The 21,125-nt window shown below is 40.4% G+C and overlaps 2 protein-coding genes across 2 annotated transcripts; both read left to right on the top strand.

Annotated features, from left to right (window-relative positions):
- Positions 1-3,178: 3,178 nt before the first annotated feature.
- LOC311047092 (small ribosomal subunit protein uS15) lies at positions 3,179-8,397 on the top strand. The gene is made up of 6 exons (XM_084059678.1): positions 3,179-3,250; positions 4,395-4,443; positions 4,532-4,610; positions 6,079-6,248; positions 7,333-7,433; positions 8,321-8,397. The coding sequence occupies exons 1-6, from the start codon at positions 3,228-3,230 to the stop codon at positions 8,352-8,354; spliced, it is 456 nt and encodes a 151-aa protein (XP_083915804.1). The 5' UTR covers positions 3,179-3,227; the 3' UTR covers positions 8,355-8,397.
- A 1,016-nt stretch (positions 8,398-9,413) lies between these two features.
- On the top strand, positions 9,414-14,476 carry LOC311047098 (uncharacterized protein). Its single transcript, XM_084059687.1, has 3 exons — positions 9,414-9,805; positions 11,333-12,657; positions 13,329-14,476. Exons 1-3 carry the CDS (start codon positions 9,637-9,639, stop codon positions 13,536-13,538), a joined length of 1,704 nt encoding a protein of 567 aa, XP_083915813.1. The 5' UTR covers positions 9,414-9,636; the 3' UTR covers positions 13,539-14,476.
- Positions 14,477-21,125: the final 6,649 nt, after the last annotated feature.

Genomic DNA, 21,125 nt, shown 5'->3' with positions numbered 1-21,125 from the left:
CCTGAGGTGGGAAAACATGTTTTCTTGGAAGTTTTAAGAGGTAATATTATTTAAAACAGAAATTACATATTGCATCCATTTCATGGAATGACATGATTAAATAGTTAATTAAGTATTCAACTCCATTTCAGTGGCTTGGGAATCAAACTTACAGTAGAAAGCAAACTTACAGTGGGTGGCCGTGGGCATGGGGGGTGGTTGGAGTGGTAGTGAAAAATGTGAAGAAACTATCAAGTGCACTGATTTCACTGAAATCAGTGTAGTGTTACTACAGTAGAGTAAGACTTATTGAACAGGAATGCAAAATTTAATTTAGTCTAAACTTCTAAAACCACTGTTTACTTAGTTTGGATTCAGAGATGGAAAAGGTTTGAAAATCACTGCTATTTTCCATACATAAAAAGATACCTGACCGTTGACAATAGACACCTGATTGGAAAACACTGTGGATAACTCTGATAAAATAGAGCAGTGGTTCTCAACCAGTGGTCCTTGAGGGGGTTCCAGGTGGTCACCAACTAAATGATGGAGAGTTGGTAACCAAATGGACCCTCATTAGGTAGATCTTTAACTCTTGAGGGCCTTAGAGGGTCCATTTGGTTTCATTTTACACTCTCAAGAGTTCAATTATGGTTAAACATCTGCATTACTTAATCAACAATAAGTCTACACAATTGTAGGATCAGGATGTAGAAGAATTGTTATTTTGATCAACGTTTGCCTGTCCTCTCTCCTATGGTACCACATCAATACAGGAATTGTGGACAAAATCTTATTCAACAACAACGAAAAATGCTACATTTTGGGTCTGAGAGGCTAAATCTCATCAAATGGTGGTCTGTGGCTCAAATACCGACTAAATAATGGACCTTGATATGAAAAGGGTTGAAAACCACTGAAACAGAGAGCTCATGCACCAAATGGGGATGTAGCAGCTATTTTCAGGTATGACCACTTGTGCACAAACATTCTGTTTGCTGCTACGGAGCATTGCCCTCTGCTGGTCTTAGGGTTTAGTGCACCACATAGACTAAAACTAAATTTGACCAAGAGCACATGCTTATGTATTCATAATTGAATTGTCTAAAAGTAACACAATATGAAATATTTATAGTATATGAATCATGATTTATATATATATATATGTATATATTTATTTATTTATATATACACACACACACACACACACACACACACACACACACACACACACACACACACACACACACACACACACACACACACACACTAATAATATTCCAAATATTTCTTCTTTTTTTTTAGATAGCAGAGCTCAGTGAGCTTGTAGATCGGCTATTTTCAAATGGCCGAAATGTATATAGGGCTGAAGTTGTGTAATAATAATCAAAATCTACAGAGTAACAAGTAACTAAAGTTTTCAAATAATTGTAGTGGAGTAAAAAGTACGATATTTGCCTCTGAGATGTAGTGGAGTAAAAGTAAAAGTACTGAAAATTGGAAATACTGCAGTAAAATAAAACAAAATACCTCAAAATTGTACTTATAAGTACAGTACTTGAGTAAATGTACTTAGTTACTTAACACCACTGAACTTCACACACAAGTTGACACAACTTCCCCATTCTGACTGTAAACCTTTCTCGTCATGTGATCTAAACCATTGGTTCTCAAAGTGGGGTCCGGGGACCCCCAGGGGTCCCTGAGGGAGTTCCAGGGGGTCCCCAGCTAAATGATAGATTAGGCACCAAATGGCCCCTTATGGGTCTGTAACTCTGAGAGTGTACAAATGGACACATTTGTACACTCTCAGAGTTAAATTGACATAGATTGTACATTGATTGATTGATTTTTTTCTTTATTAAAGTGTCATGCTTCCAAAGGAAGCTCAGCCCATATGGACTTACAGGACACTAGCATTTAATTTAACAAACGATGAACCAACATAATAATTCAAAACAATAAACAAACAAATAACAAACTAAAACACTCAAGCTTCCTGCCCATGGCAGATTACATAAATACAACTTAAAATACAACATTGGGCCTGTTACCTCACATCTTAACAGAGGTCCGGACAAGAACCTATTTGAAGAGATGAGATTGTCTTCTACTCCAGACACTAGAAACAAAATGTGCCGTCTTAAATACCTCATAATTAAACAACCACTCCAACGTCTGATCAATAGCAAGAGGCAGGATACCAGCTCTCAGCTGAGCACACAATGACCGCTGGTTTGTACAATATAAATTGCGGTCCAAGTGATAGAAATGCCATTAAATGGGGGTCTGTAGCCTAATGCATGTCAAACTGGGGGTCCTTGAAATTAAAATGGTTGAGAATCACTGCTAGAGCCGTAAACAAAAAAATATCTTATGGGGGTCCCTGGCATATCTTTTGAAATGGGGGTCTGCATGCTAATAAGTGTCAATTTGGGGGTCCTTGACATGAAAAAGTTTGAGAACCACTGGTCTAGATGCACAGAGATGTCTCTATTTTCTTGCCAAAAATAGAAGGGATTATTTATCCAGTGTATTCTATGGCATTTCAGGCTCACCTTCATTATATTATCCTAATATAATATGAGTAGAAACGCGCGCGCGCACACACACACACACACACACACACACACACACACACACACACACAGTGGTGGAAAAAGTACTAAAATGTTTAACTTGAGTAAAAGTATCAATATTGCAATGTAGAAATACTCTATACAAATAAAAGTCCAGGATTCAAAATGTACTTGAGTAAAAGTACAAAAGTGTTGGTATCAAAATGTACGAGGTACGAAAAGTAGAAATTCATCATTATGTATTCAATACGTCGGATCGCATTCGCGACGCATTGTAAGCTTGGCTATTTTCAAATGGCCGAAATGTATGTAGGACTGAAGTGGTTAATGTATGTTTTGTAATAATAATCCAAATCTACAAAGTAACTAGTAAAAGTTTTCAAATAACCGTAGTGGAGTAAAAGTATAATATTTGCCTCTCAGATGTAGTGGAGTAGAAGTAAAAGTACTCCAGTCAAGTCAAAAACAACAACTCAATATTGTACTTACGTACAGTACTTGAGTAAATGTACTCAGTTACTTTACACCACTGATATATTAGCCCACACAGTTTCCGTATCCGCCCTAGACCGGATCAGCAGCCTGCGCGAGCCAACGTCATTTCCTCCCACGCAGGCGCACAAGACCCTTTTCCGTCGCGTGTGCGGCCTCTCTTCCTCTACCGCCATCATGGGTCGCATGCACGCTCCCGGGTAGGCTTTCGTTTTTGTCACATAAAGGTGATATTTCACCGGTTAAAGTAGTTTTTGGCGAGAGATAACGCATTATAAACCTCTTAAGAACATTCGGCCGTCGTTTCCAGCTCTCCAATTCGACCTAAAAGCAGGAAAATAGGTTTTATCCGAAGTGAACGCTCAGTCCGGGGCTTTGGCGTCTTCACTTACATGGCTGACTTCCAGTCGGTGTTAGCTTAGAGATGCTAAGTGGCTCTTCTCCCACAGTGACATCCAGCTCTCTTTATTACACTATGTCCAAACTCAAGTCGTTTTGTCATTCCCCTTAATGTTTGAGGTGTCGTTGTAAGTGGTCAGTTGTGCTTTTATCGACGAATAGCGTAGTTATAATAATGATGGCATCCGTTGGTTAGGTATATCGATGCTAGTGTAGGTGGCCCACCACACCACTCGTCCCCATGCAGCTTAAAGTCCAAACAAAACCCTAGGACCAGGGGTCTTAAACGTTTTCAGCCCAAGGACCCCCTAGCTGAGAGAGATGAAGCAGGGACCCCCTATGTTGTGTTTTACATTAAACTTGTTTTTGTTCTACAAGCTCACAACGCCTCGCAGTTGTGAGCTTGTTGATCGGCTATTTTTGGCTAAAGTTCTCATCAGAAAAGGGATGCTAGTGTTCAAGTGGTTAAGATAAAAGTAAAATCGTATCACAAAGATTTGTTGGACCCCCTGTAGTAACTCTGTGGACCCCCTGTTGAAGACCCCTGCTTTATTCAATACTATACTTTATACACCACTCACTTTAGTATACACATATATATTGCCCTCTAAAACGCTGCTAACTTCCCAGTGCAATACTACACGAGCCAACGTGTAACTTGATTTAGTCTTAGCCTTCATTAGATATGCTTTGTACCATGTTCGTGTATTTATGGCCTTTTTCATTGTGTAATATGTACTCCACTGTCTTGTCTTTTGTTTTCATGTTTTCTGTGTAGACTGCGGATGTAAATTAGCGTCTTTGCCAAATCCGATGTATTTACGATGCATTGCTATGTAATGTTCATTAATATGCGATGTCCTGTCTAAACAAACAAGTAAAGTTAACTTTGATGATGTTAATGTGACTGCGGCATTTAGCTAACGTTATTTATTTGTTTTACAGAAAGGGCTTGTCCCAGTCGGCCTTACCGTACCGCCGCAGTGTTCCTACCGTGAGTATATTATACCACACTAAACACATGGAAGCACACATAAATCTACTCGTTTGGTCAGTGGTGAATTTTGAAACCTACTTTTCAGTGGCTGAAACTGACATCTGATGACGTCAAAGAGCAGATCTTCAAGCTGGCCAAGAAAGGCCTGACCCCATCTCAGATTGGTAAGTGTTTTTCTACATACGGTTGTGTACAGAAATACAACATTGGTGCTTTGGGTGTTCCCAGCTTCTTAAAAAAACTAAAGCAAATTTCAGTTTAGATTTACACATAAGACCATGGAACAAAGCTCTGAGCTGTGTGAAATAAATAATCAAATGTAACATGTTCAATGATTACTGTTCTATAATCATTAGTTTAAATTGAACATGTCATTCATTATTTTTGGATTTACTTAAGGTATGTGGTGCATTTGCATCTCTGGCTATATTCCACACAAAACATTTTGTATAGTTACAGTATTACTGAATAATTTAGTCAATGTTGGCCGGCCATAATTGAATGGTTAATTAAAGTTAGAATTAAGCTCAATCAACCTCCCCTGGTATTATTAAATCAATTAAATCCAAACTGACAAAATATAACCACAGTTAACTTAGTGTTGGATTACCCATATCGAGCAATATACCTGTCTCTGCAAGTTGATTTTCACTCTGTACTGAAATGAACTGAAACAAATGGCTTCCTCAAATCAAAAGGTATTCTTTGGTAAACATGGCCAAGAGGCTAAACATTCCAGACCACCAGTGTCATTTTAAGACTATGCAATTGCCCGAGTAAGGAAAATGGTTCAGTGTAATGGTTGCAACTGTTAACAGTTAGCTGCATCACATGTCACTATCCCTTATAAATGTGATACAAAAGTGAAAGCATTAATCAAAATAAAATAAAACCTAAACTCATTTAATGTGCCATAAAGCCTGAGTTATACTGGATTGCACATTGTGTCTTGCACCAGAAATAGCCGCTCTACAAGCTCTTGTGTAATAGTGTGATGTATTGTGAGCTTGAAGATCTGCTATTTCTGGTGTGATACACTGGCCTGTGAATAAGTACAAATCAGGCGTATGGTGTAAACAGCTTTCCTCAAATGGTTAAAATTTCTACAACAGTAGTGTAATTTGTATACACTTCATGTGAAAGAAACTTTTTGTTTTGTGTAAACCATTGCACATTGGTTGAATGCATACAATACATGGACAATACAGCACAGCACAGTCATTGTCTTGCTCTTTCAATGTAAGAGCTGTGATATTTCTGTTGTGCCAGAGAAACATTGGAGGTTAATTAGCAGAGTGGCGACCTGGTGCCACCTTTGCCAGTCACCTTCACACAGAATCAAGCATACAATTATAACTTTATGAACTTGACAAATGTAGTGTTCACTGATGTAACTGTGGGGATGAAATGAAAGCTAGGTTCAGTAAAATATTCTGCTCACTTGTTTTGTATTGATGAGTATAGCCATGAAGCCCACTGGTAAATGGATGTATTAGACCTTTGGAAATTGGAATGGAAAGGGATTCCCAGGCCTAGTGTAGCGATCACTGACTTGGTGTTTTCTAGTCCTCTAGATATGTTAAAAACTCATCTAGATATATTTTGACCATGTTCAACCTCTTGTGAATCTAGGTGTGATTCTGAGGGACAGCCACGGTGTGGCCCAGGTGCGTTTTGTCACCGGAAACAAAATCCTCAGGATCCTGAAGTCAAAGGGCCTCGCTCCTGATCTCCCCGAGGACCTGTACCACCTCATTAAGAAGGCGGTGGCTATCAGGAAGCATCTGGAGAGAAATAGGAAGGTACAAACATCACCATATATTAGCTACCAACTGTATATTTACACAACACGGAAGTAAAACAAAAAAACAAACACTTTTAGTTTTGTCAATACTCAGACTATGAACACATGTGGAGAGTTCAGGAAAACAATGAATAATAAAATTAAGCACTGCATCTATGACCATTGTAGTTTGCACAGGCCCACCGGTATGCATTTGGAAACGTGAATGTTTCTGGCTTGCTTCATATTGCCACACTGGAATGGAGCTTAAACACATGGATGTGATGCTGTGTCCAACTGCAGTTTGAATCCTGGCAACTTAGCATTTGTTTCAAGTATACCGCTAACATTAGGATGTTCTGTTAGGCGGTTCATTAAGACAGTCGAGGCAAGTTTAAATGTTTGAGGGCGTATGGTGTAAACAGCTTATCTCAAATGATTACAATGTGAAAACGGTGAGTCATTTGTTTTCACTTCATGTGACCGATGAACTTTTTGTTTTGTGTAAACCTTTGCACATTGGTTGAATGCATACAATACGTGGACTATACAGCACAGCACAGTCATTGTCTTGCTCTTTCAATGTAAGAGCTGTGATATTTCTGTTGTGCCAGAGAAACATTGGAGGTTAATTAGCAGAGTGGCGTCGTGCCACCTTTGCCAGTCACCTTCAAACATATAATTATAGCTTTATAAACTTAACAAATGTAGCTTTCACTGATGTAACAGTGGGGACGAAATTAAAGCAAGGTTAAATAAAATATCCTGCTCACTTGCTTAAACACACAGATGTGATGCTGTGTCCAACTGCAGTTTGAATCCTGGCAACTTGGCATTTGTTTCAAGTATACCGCCAACTTAATGTTCGTTTCAATGTTGGAGGGCATTCATGATGTCCTGCTTGTCTTGGTGACAAACAGCAGCTGATTAATAAAAAGATATATTTATTTCATTAAATGGTGTAATCACAATTAGTATAGATTATTCCAGAAGTTTATTGCACATTTGATCACATGTTGACTGTTCATCTAATGATCTAAAGAGCTTGCTTTGCATTTAATTATCAGTGTTAACTGTTAGATGTGTATTCCTGTTTTTCACAGGATAAAGATGCCAAATTTCGGCTCATTCTCACCGAAAGCAGAATCCACCGACTGGCTCGTTACTACAAAACCAAGAGAGTTCTGGCTCCTAACTGGAAGTAGTACGTATTGGATCCTTCATTTTATATTACCCTTAAGCAAACACAAATTGTCATTTGCATATTTGTGAACATATTTTGGAGATGATGATCACCGCTGTAAGATGTCACATTCTGGCCAAATTGTTACTTATTTCCCCTGATTTTAAAAGACGGGTGAATGAAAAATGTGTATTGTGAAATATGTAACTTTCTGTGGTGTCCCAACTAGAAACACTGATAAATTAACCATAACTGCTAAACATGTCCCCAACAGTGACTAGTGGTCTCCTGTTATCTGTTATCCTATAGTTTCATTGTACAGAATGTTATTTAGATGTCATGTTGTTTAGACGTATGCTAGGATCATTGTTTACCTGGTATCCTAGTTTCTTGAGGCACTACATTGTTCTCTCTGCATTCTGTTTGTTACCGGTCTATTGTATGTCACTCTAGATAAAAGCATCGGCTAAATGCCTAAATTGCATGCATAAAATCCATGGACTATACAGCACAGTAGTTGTCTTGCTCTTCCCTTTTTAGAGCTGTGATATTTCTGTTGTGCCAGAGAACACTGGAGGTTAATTAGCAGAGCGGCTACCTGGTGCCACATCTGCCAGTCACCTTCACACAAAAGCAAATGTACATTTATACAATAGAAAACATTTAGCGTTCACTGACATAAATGATTGTTAAACTTTACATTTATTCAGTGGTGTGATTATTTTGCTCTCTTGCTTTCATTACATGGTGTAATTGAGGTTGGGTATGAATGGTGACTAAATGGGTGTGTTCAATATTTGCTTTGGAAATTGAAATGCAAAGTGATTTCCAGGCCTTGTGCTGTCACTGAGTTGGTGTCCTTGTTACATTAACCCTGTATATGTTTTTTCTTTTCCCCTCTTCTACAGCGAGTCCTCTACAGCCTCTGCATTGGTGGCATAAAAAATGACTTTGGTTTAATAAAAAAAGATTTCAGATTGGAAAATGTTCTCATGTCTTAAATTATTTGTAGCAATTTCTATTTTCAAGCTTTATGTTCTGTAGCACTTAAGTCAACTCAAACAACACAAACCTTCCGGCAAGACACATATGTATCTGGAATGAAGCATAAAGGTCAACCCCACTGCATATTTTGTTAAGGTACATTTTGAAAATGCATCTTCAATTGTTTGTCATGTTACTATTGTCATTTTTAATTTCAACGCACATTTAAAAAATGCATCTTGTTTGTCATGGTATTATTACAGAATGAAGGGGGGGGGGGGGAGTGTGTGGGTGTGGGTGAAAACCGTACCCATGCCTGTCTACCAGAAACTACTCAAAGGCAGGGCAATGTAGAGTAGAAAACTGGGTTGGAAGCAGTGTTAATTTTGTTGACTAAGACTAAAAGACCAAGGTTTTGATATTTAGTCGACTAAGACTAAACATTTTCAGAAGACTAAAATATGACAAACTAAGCGGTATTATTCAAAGGACTAATCAGAATTTGCTGCAGTGTAATTGTTTTTTACTAAGACTAAAATACTAAGATTTTGACATTTAGTCGACTGAGACACTAGACTAAGACTAAACAATTTCAGAAGACTAAAATAGGACCAACTAAATGGTGTTATTCAAAAGACTAAATCAAATTTTGCTGTCAAAATTAACACAGGTTGGAAGATTACTTGAAAGACACTGGTCTGATAATGAAAACAATGGATCATAGGCCTGCCATATTTGCTCTTTCAGTTCTCTACATGGTTACAAGTCATTCACTTTCTAGTTGGGCCTGATTAATACTTAATAATAGTATATTATAGGGCATCCCCACATGTGGGTATGTCGGGAAATTACGGGCACTTTCCATGCGTCACGTGATGACGTCATTAATTCTTAATATGGGCTGGCCTTCCGGTGACTGACACTTAACTCGGCCAATCAGAGCGGTACCTGACGTCGAAACCTTGTTTATTTTAGGATGGTGTTGCAATCCTCTGTCATTACTCCTACATACAGCGAAGACAACACATCGATAGAAAACATGGAGAACATACAGCAAAACCTTTGACGAGCGATCTGTAAATCAACCAAAACCACCCAACTAGCTGAAAAATGAAGCGACCACACTTCATCGTAAACCTGGCACTGACGCAGTGGCGAAATCTGTTTGTTTTTGACGAGGAATACCAGAATACGTGAAGACCAGTTTTTGTCTGATTGATCGCCATAGGAAGACACAAAAATGGCAACGATCGGTGTTACTCAGTCCGAGGTTTCCGACCACCGGACCGCGATGGAGAAGTTCGGGAGCGGAGGGATGGCTCTTCTACCTTGGACCAAACAGATCCTCATAGGGCTGTGGGAACAACTCTGCCTGTTGGTTCAGGTCATCTACTACAGCTTCATGTCAGGTATTTACATTGTATAATTTGAGTACTATGACGTTACTACTTACTTTACTATTAATATACTTTACTATTTACATGATCCCAATTGAAACAAGCCATAGTAATTTCTTGGGTTTAATCCTTTTTAGCATCCCTTTGTATAGAACTGTAGCTTCTGTGCTTATTTTGTAAACCGCTAAAGTAATCAATCAATCAACCAAACGTTTTATAACCGTAAGATCATTATGACAAAAGAATAGGTGCTGAGTCAACTGAAGTGCTCCGAAAGTGTTGTCAAGGAGGGCAAGAGCTTAATTAAGTAGTTTGATCACCGAGGTGATGATGTATCCTTGAATTTCAAGAGAACACAATACAATACAAGGAAATGCAACATTACACTAGAGGGAGTGCTGTACTTCAGCACGGCTGTGATCCAGCCGAAGATAATCCCCGGTCGGTGCTGATAACAGTAACAGTAGCCTTGGATCCAGACTATTATTATAGATCTATTTGATCGATTTTGATATTTGTGTATCTACGATACAAAAATATCAAAATCGATAAAATGCATTATTATTGTCTTGACCCAACGCTAACGGCACGATCTCAATTGTGATATTGCTTTTATAAAACACTTACAAACGCCATTTAAGACAGTATGATTACAACAGACAACAGTATTTGTTTTATGTTATCATTTTATTTAGCTGCGCCAATAATTATAGCAGTCACGCAACTGGTCTGGAACTGGACCGGACTGTTGCCATTCTTGCCAAGCAACACAAACATGTCTTTGTGTGCGTTACCGCGGGCCAAGCTACTTTGTTAACATGTTCAATTTGGCTGTAGGCTATGTTTACTTTAATGGTGCCAAAGGTGACCCTCAAGAGTGTTGACAATCGCTTTGGTGACATCATGTGTGATATGAGTTAACGATCGACCGACTGATATGGTTTGTACAGTCAAAAGTCCCAGTCCTGTCATACTCCCAAGTGATTTTCAATTTGGGGTCCGGGAGAACCCCAGTGGTCCTTGGGGGGGTTCCAGGGAGTCCCCAGCAAAGAGAGAAAATTGTAATGCCTAGTCTAGCCCTATGACATAATTATAAGAATGAATTCAAAGATCATAGGTTTCACTCTATCCACTGTTTAAAAAAAAGAATTCTGTAATAAATCTATTGATCAAAATGTAAAATGTTCCCTTATGGGGGTGGTGTGCATACAGTTAAGGGATGGGTGACAAGACTGAATGCAGGTAGGGGGGGGGGGGGGTCAGAACATTCCTAATGTTTAGTGACAATTACATTGAACGACATTACTCAATCACATATTAGCATTTTCATATTTCCCTGAACGTCCACAGCCTGTAATACGCAGCAATTTGGGGGTCCTTCCGTGTCATGAAAATGTCTAGTAGGAAGTACCACTGAACCACTTTGACTTTATATGCACTCATAGAATGCCTCTTGTCCACTCAAAGTACTTATAAGTATAATAAGTATTATTTAACTGTTTTTATGACACCGATTCTCACATCTCACATATTTTCTAGTTTTCCAGATGTTCAGGTTCGAGGTCCATCTGAGAATCACGGACGAGACAGGCCAACACGTCCAGCACATGAGTACGGCGACGAACCCGACAGAGTCTTTCCTTTTCTCCTCTCTGTTTGACGGTGAGAGCGGAGTCATGGTCGGCGGTTCTAATCCACTCTCCAATTTCTGCGCCGAGGTTGGCGACCCGTTCGCTGGCGGTTCCACGGCCGAGGCGCTGCTATCCAGTTTACGCGCTGACGATCTCTGCTGCGGGCTGGTGGACGACTTTGTGTCAAGAACCACAGGTACAGAAGACGGTATTTTCATCGGAAACCACCCCAGCTGGAAGATGGGTTTCCCGGGTGATTGGAACTTCTTTGTTTCGGGGTGTGAAGGCACTTCTGTAGATGACACCTATTGTAAAGATGCCAAACAGGACACCTCTGAAGAGGAAAAGAGTACACATTGGAGCAGCGAGGAGGACCAAACCTTAGTTGAGTTTGATAGTGCGCTTTGGGAGTCCCTCTCCAGATCCAGTGACCCATACAACCCCTTATTTTTCTCTGCCTGCACTTCCACAAACACCACCAACATGGGGAAAACTATGAAGGAAACAAGGGACAGCAGCAGTGACCCAGAAGGTGTCTTGCCCAGTGATGAGGTACAGGGTCCCCATGGCCTGAAGTTCTGGTTCAGTCGATCAGACAGTGAAAGCAGCTGGGGCAGCTCCGAGGGGTCCCAGTGTGTCGAACTGGACCGTGAGGAGAGTGAGAGCCTCTGGGAGTTTTTCAGCAGCCCTGCGGACCCTTACAACCCCATGTGCTTCACTGCCTGCAAAGTCACCAACCCAGACCCCCAAACTGCTAAAGAGCTACCACCATCTCCCCCCAAGGGAACCCAACTCGCCCCAATCCCCTCTATACCTTCCTCTAAGCTAGTTGCTTCGGAGAAGAAAAAGAGCAGCGTGTCTCCTTCATTGTCAGAAGATGAAGAGGAGCAACTGTGGAGGTCCCTCAGCCAAAACAATGACCCTTATCACCCCCTAAACTTCCAGGCCTGCCTCCACACCTCACCTGCCACCATACTCTCACCTGAGCTCTACGTTGGAGGACACCCAGATAAACATCCCACACAAAGTGCATCTTCCCTAGATAAGCAGTGTAAAGAAGAGAGGGCGAGCCCCACAAAATCAACAGCCACCAAGCCTGTCCTGCTTGAGAGGCCGAGGAAGACCCACCAACACAGAGACACTACTCTGGTGCCCTGGAGAAGACCTGGACAAACATCTGGATATTCTGCAGGGGAGAGGCAAGACAGCAAGACCAGGACAACTCACAAAAAGGTCATTACACAAAAAAACACACGACAAAATGAAACTTGAGGGCTTGTTCAATTGGCATAAAACAGGTGTAAAATTTTACTCTTGTATAAACCTGAGCCTTTGGAGTTTTGCAAGAGGCAGGGTCACCGCCATAACAATTATTATAATAATAATAAAGATCATAATAATAATCATCAGTCATTATCGTAATGCTGTACCATTATCATCTCAGAAATCCCAACCCTAGCTTTTCAGAGAAACAGACTTGTAATCAGCTACTGTAACTGATGGGTGAGGTCAGGGATATCGCTCGCCTTAGAAGGCACGTATACACACTATGTGTACTGCCAAACCCTTGTTTAGCGTCGGGTAGCAACACAGCGGTCGCCATGACTAAGCTGGGTCATATGACAGTGGAGAGTCAGCAGAGAGTTGAGTTCCAGGAGGACTTAGTGGCTGTTGCAGCATACTGTACTCTGTGACTAACCTTTAGCTTATTAACAACCAGTTTCATCATACAGCGAGAAAACTGATAAGTCAGGTTTGCTGACTCTTTGCTGACACTTAGTTTACTATGTTTTAGCTGTCTATGCATTAGCATTGAATAGATGGTGTTGGCAACACTGCCCTCAGATTCTGGATCCTGGATCTCATTCTAACATCTGTACTGTCTTGTCCTCTGTGTATTTCAGGTGCGTTTCTCTAATGTTGTCGAGGTGCATGTGATGCGAACCTGGCCATTCGCCCGAGAGGCGTCTCGCAAAGGACACTGGGAGGAAATGGCTCGTGACCGCGACCGTCACCGGAGGAGAATCAAGGAGACGGAGCAGGCCATTGGTTACTGCTTCAGCCAATCACACAGGGAGAAGATCCGATCTTACCTGGACAGCACGACAAAATGAATAAACTCTGCCTTCCTTCCCTGATACCCTCAAACATCAAAACTATTTATTTCGTTGTTTTTTTTATGAGAACTTTCAATTGGTTGCAATGCAACAGGGACATTGTTTTTATAGGCTTAATGGTTGTTTGATGTCAAGTAAACAACTTTGTACCTCAACACGTGGCGAATATGGTCTGAAGCATATATGCGCTTCCAAGCCAAACAGCAGTAACTGTGTACGTAGTGAAAGTAAAAAAATAAGAATCATTACATTTTAAGGCAAAAAAGAAAATCCCATAGTTTCTGCTGTTTGTCTTTGTAATAGCACTGATGCACTGATGTCGACACTTTTGTAATTCTATTAACCTCATTGTATGGAATGTTGTTTTTTGTATGCCTTATACACTGACCCAGTAATGTAATTTATTGCTGTTTTTCATATTGATGGTTTCAACTATTTGAATTGTATATATATTTTCTATGTGTGAACAAAAGAGCAGTGGTGTGTATACTACTAGAAGGCTACTATGGGTAGATGGTGATAGAGCTATATGACAGGCTGGGAATTGGAAAAGAACAAAGTGTTATATGTTTTTTCTTGCGACAATTTAAACACTTATCGTACATAATTATGCTCTGACCAAAATGTTATTTTCCATTGGCATTCATGCCGTTTGTCTTAATTTCTATTTTTACTGTCAGTTTGCATTGAGGAATATAAAAATCTTTGTTAAAAATTATTTAAATCTTTGTCTAATTAATTCACTTTCATCATAGATTTTTCGATTGTCTTTCTGCACTGTGAATAAGGCATATTTCTGTCATTATTGAGAGACATCTCAAACTATGTAGACAGCCTGTCATAGCTCTGTCATGTAGCTGAATCTACCTGTAGAACGGTCTGTAGCAAATGGCATTCGTTATTAGGTGCTGCTATCAAAAATAAATAAAGTTTTGTATCACACCATAACAGTTCATAGAGTCTGTCACTGTCATGTTTGCTTGCCAATAATTGTGATTGCGGATTTTGTTTTATCCTGTGATATTTACGTGATTGGGGGCTTGATGGATGGAAAATTGAGAATTATCTTGTTTCTCTTCTTTCTGCTTGGAACAGAAACAAATACTTCACAGCCAACTTGATCCCAGGGAATCAGAAAGATGTATAGAGCAGGGAATGGTTTAGTCAGTCTTTTTTTGCGTTTCGGATTCCCCTTTATAACACTCATTGTGCTTCAGTTTATTTCCTATTTCTGAAATCACAACTTATTCCCCTTTCCCAGGTCACATAACACGTATTTCTTCTAAAGCTGCAGTTACTCAGAAAATAGTTTTGTGGAACCTGCATGCTCTTATAACTGCCCTACTTTCTATTCAAACAGCTGCACATGTTCACACAGGGGAGCTGCCAAGTATAACGCAGTCTTCTACCCTTAGCTGCTAAACAGGTGCACTGAGGTCGCAGTTAGCAGTTAACTGTCTCAAGGACAACATGACAATACCCCTCCAGGGAATGGACACGGTTTTATAACCAATCAATCTATTCACCCATTAAGACCTGAAGCCGATTCTACAAAATGTCTTCTAAATCAGTTTTTTTGAAAAAACGTATGTTGCTGTCAGTGGTTCTCAAACTTTTTCATGTCAAGGACCCCCAAAATTATATGTATTTGGCCGCCAACCCCCATCTCAAAATATTTTGTTCCAGGGACTTCCAGAAGCAAAGAATAGAGTTAAAAATGTTCGCTTTAAAACAATATATAAGATTTGCACACATTTTCACAAATTTTCAGAAATAGCAGATCTGCAAGCTCGTAGCGCGGCACTCGGTGCCGCACTATGAGCTTGTAGATCTGCTATTTTTGAATAGCCAAAGTGTAAAATAATGCTTTTTAGCTCAAATCAAAACGTGACACAGATGCGTTCCAGGTCTTAATGGATTCATGTATACACTGCCCCAATGTAATATATCTAACCTACCTGTTCCTGGCACTGTTCCAACAGTTATGGTTCATATGTCAGCATATCAATCAGAATTCTTTTAATTGACAAGTATCATTGCACATACAAGGAATTTGTCTTTGTGAGGGTGGTGCTTTGGTCTATACTGAATAACAACAGCATAGACACAGCCGCATTATTTACAGCTATGGACCCAAAATACAAGATAAGCAACAATATAAAGATATAAAGGTATAAGTCAAAATAATGAGAAACTATTCATATGCAATATACAATGTACACTATAGAAATATAAATGGATATATATAATGTACACTATGATATTATGACATACAATATACATGTTACAGACAATGATGTATGTATGAATGAATGAACCATTGTAAAGCGCTTTGAGTAAGTGAGTATTTAGAAAAGCGCAATAAAAATGTAATTCATTATTATTATTAATACATGCATTACATTAGTACGTGCCTATATTAATTAGCATACCGGTAAGAATATACAATGTACACTATAGACTGTAAGGGCTGGTATAGCAGTGTTAGGTAGATAAATAAATAAATATAGTTTATTGCAGGTGTACATGGGTGTGGTACATGGGTAACCCAACCCAACATCACAAAGTGAATCACAGCCAGAGTTAGGATGTGATTTCTATCCAAATACTTTGTCTTTAGATCAACAATACATGCTAGGACAAATTTGCCTGGTGTAACATTGTCAGAGATACAAAAAAGATAGTTTAATAGCAAATTATTCAGCAGTAGCCTAGTAAGCCTACAGTAGCAGAAAAATACTTGTTTTCTGCTGGGCACATTCATTTTCAGAGAAAAAATAGAGAACTTGATGAATAAGTATCCTAGTATCAAAATTTTTGATACTACTGGCATTGATCCTAGCCTACAGTATACTGTAGTCCAGGGGTAGGCAACCTTAGGGTGCCAACATTGACACAGGGGAGGGTCACTGGCACACTTTCCTCGCCGAGCCGGCGAAAACTTCTGGCACACTGGCATAAGTGTGAGAGAGAGGATTTTTGTTTAAAATAAAATATAAAAAAATATGTATATAGTCAATTAAATAAAGTCCCTCACATCTGTATGCAAATTCTACATTTATTAAAAAAAAGAAGGAAAACCAGTAAAACTGGTTTGCTGCCTGCTGAAGGTGTGTCAAATAAACCAAATAAAAGTGTGTTCAGTATGGGTGAAAGGTATTGAGGACCTCCCTGGGTCTCTAAATACAATGCGCCCTGTCACTCCCTTTTGTGGTTTATCCCTCCCCTCCTTGCTCTTGATCTTTCCCTCCCTCTATCTAGCCGCCCTCTCTTCCTACCCCCCCCCCCCCCCCTCTCTCTCTCTCTCTCTCTCTCTCTCTCTCTCTCTCTCTCTCTCTCCCCCTCCCTCCCTCCCCCCCCCCCTCTCTCTCTCTCTCTCTCTCTCTCTCTCTCTCTCTCGGGGCTGTGAACTCCGACTGCTGCAAGGCTGGTGTAAGAGAGGGGTTAAAAACACACTAGTATGATGAAACGACGCCCCCAGAGGACGAAATCAATTAGCGACGCCACCATCTCTCACACTATCACATGCACACGCGAGGGTATGGTGCAAATGTGAGCAATGAGTGTCATATCTTACAGTCAGTGGTGTAAAGTAACTAAGTACATTTACTCAAGTACTGTACTCAAGTAAAATGTGAGGTATTCTTTTTTATTTTATTTTATTTTTTACCTTTTTTCAATTATTGAGTATTTACATCTCAAAGCCAAATGTTATACTTTTAATCCACTACAATTATTTGAAAACTTTAGTTACTAGTTACTTTGTAGATTTGGATTATCATTACAAAAGACACTAGCCACTTCAGCCCTATATATATTTCAGCCATTTGAAAATAGCAGATCTACAAGCTCACAATATGAGCTCGTAGATGTGCTATTTTCAAAATATTTTTGATACATTTTGAACTTGTGAAATGGGACATTCTGCACAATGAGTACTTTTACTTTTGGTACTTTAAGTACATTTTGATGCTGATACTTATTGGTACTTTTAGATTATCACATATTATCACATATTTCGCTGGGTTACCAATATCGGTGTAACACTGAGACAGATGTCGGTGACAGTGACACTACCTCCGTGGTCAGAGGTGGGAAAAGCAAGCACGCAGTAGGGGGTGGGGGGGTTGAACGTACTCACTTCCATTGGAGGGAGGGGATATCCTCTTTTTGGGATGAAGAAAACTTTTAAACCATCGCAGATATATGGTCTGTCAACTACTTCTAAGTTAGTCTATCTACTTCCTGTAAGTGGACTTAAAACATAAAACCAGTGCTGACTTATCCCATTAGTAGACATTATTTGCTCTAAGAGAGAGATTCTATGATGTCAGACTTGTGGAGGTTGATTGTCTCCATCTATGGGGATCTCCATATATGGGAAGGTTTGGATTGACTGGGTCACTAAAGGTCGGGACTGAATAGGTCATTCATCCTTTTATATAGGTTTCTGGGCATCCTGCCATGATCCACCTTGCGGTGTTATCCATCTATGGCTAGGCTAATGCTGGCAAGTATGCCCTGAATGTTCTTTACAAGGCTGTTACAAATTAACTTAGGATTGTGTCTGACTTGTCTGTTTGCATTTCATCATATTCAGCTGTTCAGTTTCTATAATGAATTATTATAGAGGCTGGTGTTCCCTTGTCACAGTTTATAGGTGTCCAGGTGTGTAGGAATGACTGTATTTGGCTCATTGATAGTACTACTGTAGACCGCTGCCGGCCTACTCGGAACGATGCAAGTTGAGAACGATGCAAGTTGGAAATGCATGCCCCACCCGGCTATGCAATACCCGTTGTAGCCGTTGTCAGAGTACCCATTGTACCCGTCTGTCTGTCTGTCTCCCTTTTATGCCTAAATATTACGGAGATTTCTGTACCTGTCTGTCTGTGTCCTTTTTATGCCCATATATAGAGTTGCGTGCCAGGCATGCCCAAATATGGCGTCTAGGCTAGTCTATGACATCATATTGATGACATCAGTACACTCTATATATTCTATTCTGTATCGATATTTTTTGCAGATTGATTCTTTTACATATCGATATTTGATAAATCCAGTTTGTGGTTGTGAGACATGTTCTGCTGGACGACGCATCCGAAGGGATCAGAGGGAGAAGGTCACGCTGCGGTGACTGTAGGACGCACGATTTACTCATTTGGAGGCGTCTGTGACGTGGACAAGGATCAGATTGGTGTGCACGTCTTCAACACATTGTCTTTACGCTGGGTGAAGTTGCCACCATTGACAACTGAAAAAGGAGAACGTCACCTTGAGGTTCCCTCGATGCACACTCGCCACACAGCTGTGCTAATAGAACATATCGTCTACATCTGGGGGGGCTACAGTGGGAAGTACTGCAACAGGCTTTATGCATTTGATGTCGACGCCCACAGATGGGTTGAGACCAAGGTGTTTGGTAATGTTCCAGAGGGGAGGGTCGACCACTCAGCCTGTGTCTTAGAGAAGGTCATGTATATCTGTGGAGGACATAACAGTGGTAGATTCTGTAATGACCTCTTGAAGTTGGACACCAACACAATGGTCTGGTCTTCAATTAACACCAGAAACACTTTTTGCCAATGTCACTCTGCCACCATCATCGGGACAAAGATGTTTGTATTTGGGGGCCTGGGGAGGCCACGAACTTGGAACACCAACTTGAGAGTGTTTGACACAGAGTCCAACCGCTGGCTGAGAACACCTTCTACACGGCTTCTTCGGGAAAAACACAGAGGTCATGCAGCCTTTGCCTACAATCGAGAACTGTACATAATTGGTGGCACGGGCGTTGACTATAACACAAACGATATGTGGAAATTCAATCCAGAGACCATCTCCTGGAAGAAGGTTAAGCCCAAAGGCCTGTCAGTGTGGTGCTGTTGCATGGTGGGAGACCGTATCTACCACACTGGATTATCAACAACCAATGTACATGTGTACGTAGACTTGAGTCCTAGTTTGAAGACGTTGTGCAAACTAGCAGTTATCCAGTACGGTCTGGAGCAGTCGGAACTTCCACACAACATCAGGTGGGAACTGGCAGCCATGACTACCAACAGCAACTGAAACTAGAAACAACATTTCTAAGAAATTTGAAGTGTGCCTGCAGCTCGCTAAGTCTGGACCCAAAATATTGTCACTACAAAGTACTACCAATCGACTCCAAATGCCCTGAAACGTGCTCCTACCTGGGTTTTTTTGGGGGGGGGGGGGGGGGAGACAAAGTATAGACCCCTGGGGTTCTATCCTTTGGGGGTTAATGCAGCATATATAGGGTTTAAGTGTTTAATGTTGTCCCCAAGTCATACAATTCCACAGGGGCCACTCCTGTGACCTTCATCATGAACGTATTAAGGACATCTAAGGTCACCTAAATCTTTAGGGGTGCCACACTTAATGGCATTAATCAATTTAATCATTTATAAAAAAAATCAATCTATAATTTAACAAAATAATCAATTCATAATCTATAAATATTTCATATAATGACATAATATGTAATTATAGCTAAGCCTGCATCTGCTATTTTCACTATTTTACCTCTTCACTATTTTACCTTTTACTTTACTTTGATTGTAAGAAAAAAAATAATGTAGAAAGCAGTTAAACGAGCACTATGTAACTTTCCTCTTCTACCCCGGATTTGAACCTGGTGCTCGGGGCAGGGGGAAACATTGAATCTTGAACATCAGGTCAGAATTCGTGTCAGATTCTGTGTCTAGGCAAGGAATCTCTTTTTTAAGGAAGGGACACGCTGGACACCGGCTTCCCCCCTCTTTTCCTGGGGGATCCTTGACTTCACTAGCCAGGGGGCACGGCCAGGACCCTGATCCCCCTCTTCTCCACTCCTTTTCTCTTTCTGTCTCCTTTTCCACCCGCCTCCCCCATTTCAGCTTCCAGCTTCCTAATTCCTACTATCCCTTCCTGCCTGACTCTTTCCTTCAGTTAAATTCATTTACATTTTAATGAGATTAGTTACTTATTAGATGATGAATAATACTAATTAGTAGTAATTAAGGTATTTAATGAGAGTGAAGATGTAATGTTTCCAGTATAGGTAATTTTGCTCTCCATCTGTTTTTGTCTCTGATTCTTTCCTCTTCTTCCCTTTTGTTTTCCTTTTCTTTCTCACCTGTATAGATCTGTATATCTATATCATCTATCTTTCTATCTACATTCTACCCCAGCCCACCTCCCATCTCTCCATCTCTCTCCTGTATCAGTGTACCATTAGCTTGGTGGCCTAGGTGACCGCATCTCTAGGCAACACAGGAGCGATGTGGCGGCGAAAGAATTGCAGGTGATTGCAGCAGCAGCAGCCACACACACACACACACACACACACACACACACACACACACACACACACACACACACACACACACACACACACACACACACACACACACACAGTTGCCCCCCTTGCTTGCAGAGACTGGTATCTCTTGGGTCGCAATTATACCTCTCCTCTCCTCTATTCTTATATTTTCTTATCATCTTTTCTGTGTGATGATGCAATATTCCAGCAGCTGTTGTGTCTGAGTGGTAACTGAGATAACAGATACATAGACTTCATGA

This window comes from Gymnoscopelus microlampas (genome assembly GCF_963454915.1).
Source record: "Gymnoscopelus microlampas genome assembly, chromosome: 6".
NCBI lineage: Eukaryota > Metazoa > Chordata > Actinopteri > Myctophiformes > Myctophidae > Gymnoscopelus > Gymnoscopelus microlampas.
This window is presented reverse-complemented; position numbering and strand designations above follow the sequence as displayed.

Excerpts from the sequence above, each read along its gene's own strand:
- LOC311047092 (XM_084059678.1), top strand. The coding sequence starts at position 3,228 with ATGGGTCGCATGCACGCTCCCGG. Across the intron at positions 4,611-6,078 it reads CCTGACCCCATCTCAGATTG|GTGTGATTCTGAGGGACAGC; the intron begins GTAAGTGTTTTT and ends TTGTGAATCTAG. Across the intron at positions 7,434-8,320 it reads CTGGCTCCTAACTGGAAGTA|CGAGTCCTCTACAGCCTCTG; the intron begins GTACGTATTGGA and ends CCTCTTCTACAG.
- LOC311047098 (XM_084059687.1), top strand. The coding sequence starts at position 9,637 with ATGGCAACGATCGGTGTTACTCAGTCCGAGGTTTCCGACCACCGGACC. Across the intron at positions 9,806-11,332 it reads CTACTACAGCTTCATGTCAG|TTTTCCAGATGTTCAGGTTC; the intron begins GTATTTACATTG and ends CATATTTTCTAG. Across the intron at positions 12,658-13,328 it reads CCAGGACAACTCACAAAAAG|GTGCGTTTCTCTAATGTTGT; the intron begins GTCATTACACAA and ends TGTGTATTTCAG.